Source organism: Oryctolagus cuniculus, chromosome 16 (genome assembly GCF_964237555.1).
Source record: "Oryctolagus cuniculus chromosome 16, mOryCun1.1, whole genome shotgun sequence".
Lineage (NCBI taxonomy): Eukaryota > Metazoa > Chordata > Mammalia > Lagomorpha > Leporidae > Oryctolagus > Oryctolagus cuniculus.
In genome coordinates, this window is record NC_091447.1 from 61,735,431 (window position 1) to 61,741,430 (window position 6,000).

A 6,000-nucleotide genomic window follows, 5' to 3' on the forward strand; every position below is an offset into this window, starting at 1 on the left:
GGAATTCCATCTGGGTTTCCCACATGAATGGCAGTGGACCTTAGTACTTAGGCCATCACCTGTGTCCTTCCCAGGTGCATTAAGCAGGGAGCTGGATCGGAAGCTGAGCTCTTGGGACCCCCAGCGCTCATAGGGGATGCCAGCATTGCAGGAGGTGGCTTAACCAACTGGGCCACAATGCTGGCCCCCAGCCATGTGATTTATGGGGTCAGGAGGGGTGGGAGAGGAGGGCCTGGGTCACACTGCATCTGTTGGGTCTCTGGGGCAAGTGGGGTTGGAGCTATGGTGCTCAGTCACAGGGGGGATGAGTTGGGTCCCTGTGGCTGGCAAGGCACTACCTCAGACATAAACCAAAGCATCACACAACCAGACACAAAACCAGAGCAGCGCCGAGGGGGAATGAAGGGGTCCTAGGTGTATCGGGGGCTAGGCTTGGGGAGGGGGCTTCCCTGAGGAAGCCAGGTCTGCACTGAGAGCTCAGAGCCCAACAGACATTAATTTTGGGAGGTGGTGAGAGTTGGGAACAGCATGTGCAAGGATCCTGTGGCATCATCTCACTCTGTCCCTTTTCATCCCACTGCTGGGATTCAGCCCATCTCACCTCTCTCTCTCTCTCTCTCTCTCTCTCTCTCTCTCTCTCTCTCTCTCATTCTTTTAGATTTTCCTCGCTTCTTATGCTTCCCATCTATTGACACCAAGGCTGGAAAACAATGTCCCCAGGTGAAATCCGATCCTGGAGCTGAGAACAGATTTAATATTTTTAATGGGATACATATTTTTTAAAGATTTATTTATTTAAAAGGCAGAGTCACAGAGAGGCAGAGGCAGAGAGAGAGAGGTCTTCAATCTACTGGTTCACTCCCCAGATGGCCACAATGGTTGGAGCTGAGCCAATCCAAAGCCAGGAGCTTCTTCCAGGTCTCCCACGCAGGTGCAGGGGTCCAAGGACTTGGGCCATCTTCAACTTCTTTCCCAGGCCATAGCAGATAGCTGGATCAGAAGTGGAGCAGCTGGGACTCGAACAGTGCCCAGGTGGGATGCTGGCACTGCAGGTGGTGGCTTTACCTGCTATGCCACAACGTCAGCCCCAATAATTTTTTTTAGAAAAGATTTCTTTATTTATTTGAAAATCAGAATGACAGAGAGAGGGGAACACACACACACGCGCGCGCGCGTGCAAAATCTTCCACCCACTGATTCACCCCTCTCCCCAAATGCCAGCAAAAGCCAGTACCCAGGAATTTAATCTGGGTCTCCCAGCTGGAGGGCAAAACTCCAAGCCCTGGGGCCATCACCTGCTGCCTCCCCAGGTGCATTACCAGGGAGCTGGATCGGCAGCAGGGCAGCCGAGGCTGCGGTCAGCTCTCCGATATGGGATGCATCCCGTTGCACCACAATGCCGGCCCCTAGTGTTAAAACTGTACTGCATGACATGTCGGTGTGATATGCATTCAAGCACCCACAGGAACCACGGCACCAGCGCACGCCACGTGCACACCTGGTGGTGTCCACGCTGCTCTCTCGCCTCACCGAGAGAATGCAAATCCCTGCAGGAGACCCAAGGGGTCGTTGACACAGGAAGACAAGCCCTCCTGTCCCCTCTGTGCAACTCCACCGTGCCTCAGATCACGCGGGTGGGTCTCCGTGATTTCTTAGGACAAGCCAGGCTGGATTCCACCACGCAAAGCTTGCCAGTGCCGCTGCCTCCCAGGGGAGCAGGTGGAGCTGGACCAGCAACCAGAGGTGCCTCCAGGTCGTGGTGGAAAGCGGCCTCTATCGCCCCCTGGTGGCAACATCCTCTAACGGGCGTTCCCCTTGCTTGATTTTCTGGTCCAACCTCCTGGGGGTGGCTCCAACGTGGAGACTCCCACTAATCCCCCGGGGGTGTCGCGTTCCCCGAGATGATGCTTCCAGTTTCAGTACAGGACCAGACAGTAAATATTTTATCACGTTTTGTGCCCGGACTGCTCAGAGCTGGCAGCGAAGAAATGGCTGTAGGTGATGGTGTGTTAATGACCAGGTGTGGCTATGTTACGCCAGAAACTTATTTAAGGGTACCAGGGTTATAACTTCATATGGGGCCAGCGCTGTGGTGCAGCGGGTTAAGCTGCCCTCTGCAATGCCGGCGTCCCCTATGGGTGCTGGTTCGAGTCCTGGCTGCTCTACTTCCCATCCAGCTCCCTGCTAATGGTTTGGGAAAGCAGCAGAAGATGGCCCAACTCCCTGGGCCCCTGCACCCAGGTGGGAGACCTGGAAGAAGCTACTGGCTTTGGTCTGGCTCAGCCCCGTTGCAGCAATTTGGAAATGAACCAGCAGATGGAAGGTCTCTCACCATCTCTCTTCTTTCTCTATAACTCTTTTTTAAAATAGTTTTATGCAACTTATTTATTTGAAAGGTACAGTTACAGAGATAAGGAGTGACAGAGAGCTATTTACACTCCCCAAATGTCTGTACCTGCCAGGGCTAGGCCAGGCTGAAGCCAGGAGTCAGGAACTCTTACATGGATGGCAGGAGCCCCAGACCTTGGGCCATCTTCTGCTGCTTTCCCAGGTGCATTAGCAGGGAGCATGACGATGCCAAAAACAAAAACCAGCAACTCATTGGTGCGCGTGTCCGAGCAGGACAGCTTCAGCAGGGGCATGAGGTCGCAGAAGAAGTGCGTGATCTTGTTGGCATGGCAGAAGCTCAGCTGAGCCATGAGGCAGGTGTGGACAAGGGACTGGAGGTTGGTGACCACCCAGGGGCCGTCCAAGCAGGGAGCTGGCTTGGAAGTGGAGCAGCTGGGACTCGAACTGGCACCATATGGAATGTTGGCACTGCAGGTGGCGGTTTAACCCACTACACCATAATGCTGACCGTAGACCTCCAACTTGTAGACAGTACTAAGTTGTCCAGATCTGGACTCTGGGGTGGGAGCTGTTTTGGAGGGTGACCGCTACTCACCGACAGCCTCTGTCCCCAAGCATGCTTCCTCATCTTTAACTGACGGGTCACAGGGGTCTTCAGACAGTTCGTGGAGATGTCCATTATCTGTTGAAGAAAGTGTTCAGGGGCTGGCCTGGTGGTGCAACAGGTTAAGCCGCCACCTGTGATGCCAGCATCCCATAGGGGGCGCCAGTTCATGTCCAGGCTGTTCCACTTCTGATCCAGCTCCTGCTGATGCACCTGGGAAAAGCACGGGAGGGTGGCCCAGGGACCCTGCCACCCACATGGGAGACCTGGATTGAGTTCTGGGCTCCTGGCTTTGGCCATTGCAAGCATTTGGGAAGTGATACATGGGAGTTTCTCTCTCTTTCTCTCTCTCTCTTTGTCTCATAAACAAACAAAAATTAACAAGGCTGGTCCCAGGGTCTGATGCTAGATTCATAGACACAGTTAGTTTGAGTCTCTAAGAGCCAGCATTATTGTCTAATTGTGTGGAGTAAGAGGAACCTTTTGCTGAGAGCAGTTGGTACTCAAGGTCATGGCCACAGCAGAGAGGTTTCAAGCCCCCCCGCCCGCCCCACCCCAGGAGGCCCAGCCTGGCCATGGCAGAAGCCAGCAGGTGTGGGCTTATGGCTGCAGATGCTGTCTAAGCACATCCCTCGGGGATGTCACCAGCTAAGAGTTGGGGTGGTCTGCCAGTATCCCAGTGATCATTGCCCTGTCTCTCTTCACATTTGTATGGTCCATGGAGCAACTTGGTGGCCATATTGAAGGCTTTCTGGCTACTTCATGGGGGTGTTCGGTTGGGAAACTTTTGTGTTTCCATGGCACTTCATTAATTTTTCTCTCTCTCTTTTTAAAAAGATTTATTTATTTATTTGAGAGGCAGAATTACAGACAGAGAGAGGGAGAGACAGAGAGAGTGTCTTCCATCCACTGGTTCACTCCCCAGAGCTGCGCTGATCCAAAGCCAGGAGCCAGGAATTTCTTCCAGGTCTGCCCACATGGATGCAGGGGCCCAAGCACTTGGGCCATCTTCTGCTGCTTTCCCAGGCCATTAGCAGGGAGCTGAATAGGAAGTGGAGCAGCTGGGACTTGAACCGGTACCCATATGGGATGCCGAAGCGGCAGGTGGAGGCTTAACCCGCTACGCCACAGCGCCGGCCCTGACTTTATCCATCTCTTGATGACCTGTTCACATCAGCATGCAGTCAGGCTTGATCGGTACATCTCTATTCCCTGCTGGAGTCTGAACCACTCAAGGGGTACACCCCCACCCCGTGTCACCAGCGCGCAGCCAGTAGTCTCGGAAACACAGCAGGCACTCCACATCTGCTCTGCCCTAGACGCTGGAGGAGGTGACTCTGCCGAAGAGCTTCCTCAGGGCTGCCTTCATGTCCTTGTTCCTTAGGCTGTAGATGAAGGGGTTCAGCATGGGGATGACCACCCCACACATCAGGGCGGCTGCCTTCTCTTTCCGGGAGGAGCCGTGCGCAGGCGCGGACTGCAGGTACACAGCGAAGATGGTCCCGTAGAAGAGCGAGACCACGGTGAGGTGGGAGCCACACGTGGAGAAGGCTTTCCACTTGCCCCGAGCAGAGGGGATTCTGAAAACTGCCCGGGAAATGCAGAGGTAAGAGACCAGGATGCACAAGAGCGGGCTGAAGCCCATGACGATGCCAAAAGCAAAAACCAGCAACTTGTTGGTGCGCGTGTCCGAGCAGGACAGCTTCAGCAGGGGCATGAGGTCGCAGAAGAAGTGCGCGATCTCGTTGGCATGGCAGAAGCTCAGCTGAGCCATGAGGCAGGTGTGGACAAGGGACTGGAGGTTGGTGACCACCCAGGGGCCGCCCACCAGCAGCCCGCAGACACGGGGACTCATGAGGACCTGGTAGCGAAGTGGGTGGACGATGGCCGTGAACCGGTCCACGGCCATTACCGCCAGCAGGAAACTGTCCATGGTACCGAAGAGGTGGAAAGCGTACATCTGGGCGAGGCAGCCCGCATAAGGGATGGCTTGGCTCTGCGTCTGGATGTTCACCAGCATCTTGGGGACGGTGGTGGAGATGAAGCAGACGTCCACCAAGGACAGGTTGGAGAGGAAGAAGTACATGGGCGTGTGGAGGTGGGTGTCTGAGAGGATGGCCAGGATGATGAGCAGGTTCCCAGCCACAGTGACCAGGTACATGGAGAGGAAGAGCCCAAACAGAAGAGTCTGGTGCTCTGGCTGTTGTGAGAGTCCAAGGAGGAGGAATTCAGAGACTGCTGTGTGGTTTCCCAGTTCCATGGACAGCTGCTGTTTCCTGGGGACATAATAGGGACAGTTAGAGAGGGGTTGCAGTCCCAGCTTCCCGATGAGCCCTCGGGGACCATCCATGCCATCCCTAGGCTAAGTTTCTTGGGGTCACGCCATCTTCAGACTTTCTCCCCAAGCTGCGCTATCTCAGTGTCTCCAAGACCTAACTCCACTGTTTGTTGTCAACTTGGACATCGTTTATAAACAGGAAGTCAAATAGAATTGAATGGGAACCCAGAGTGGCACCTAGCATTTTCTTTGTTTTCCTCTCTTAGGTTATGATTTTTCTAATAGTTTGGGTGTTTCCTCCAAAGTTCATGTGTTGGGAGTTTAATCTCAAAGTCTTAAACATTTTATTTATTTATTTTATTTGAAAGGGGGAGAGAGAGAGAGAGAGAAAGAGAGAGGATGAATCCATTGGTTCACTCCTCAAATGCCCACAACAGCCAGGGCTGGCTCAGCCTAAAGCCAGGAGCGTCAGGAGTTCCATCTGGGTCTCCCATGTGGGTGGCAGGGACCCAAGCACTTGAGCCATCACCTGTTACATCCCAGGGTGTGAATTAGCAGGGAGCTGGACTAGACAGCAGAAGTGGGACTTGAACCCAGGCACTCTGACAGGGGATGCGGGTGTCCCAAACCCTCCCCCAAAGTCTGTACCTAAAAACATTGCATCTATTGCATGCAACAAGGTGTTTTGAAAATGTATGCTGGGGTTGGCGCTGTGGCATAGCAGGTAAAACCACTGCCTGCCATGCCGGCATCTCGTATGGGCACTGGT

At 54.0% G+C, this 6,000-nt stretch overlaps 1 protein-coding gene across 1 annotated transcript; it reads right to left on the bottom strand.

Moving 5' to 3' along the window:
• Positions 1-4,268: 4,268 nt before the first annotated feature.
• Positions 4,269-5,213, bottom strand: OR1I1 (olfactory receptor family 1 subfamily I member 1). Its single transcript, XM_070059316.1, has one exon. It carries the CDS (start codon positions 5,211-5,213, stop codon positions 4,269-4,271), a length of 945 nt encoding a protein of 314 aa, XP_069915417.1.
• Between the last annotated feature and the right edge of the window lie 787 nt (positions 5,214-6,000).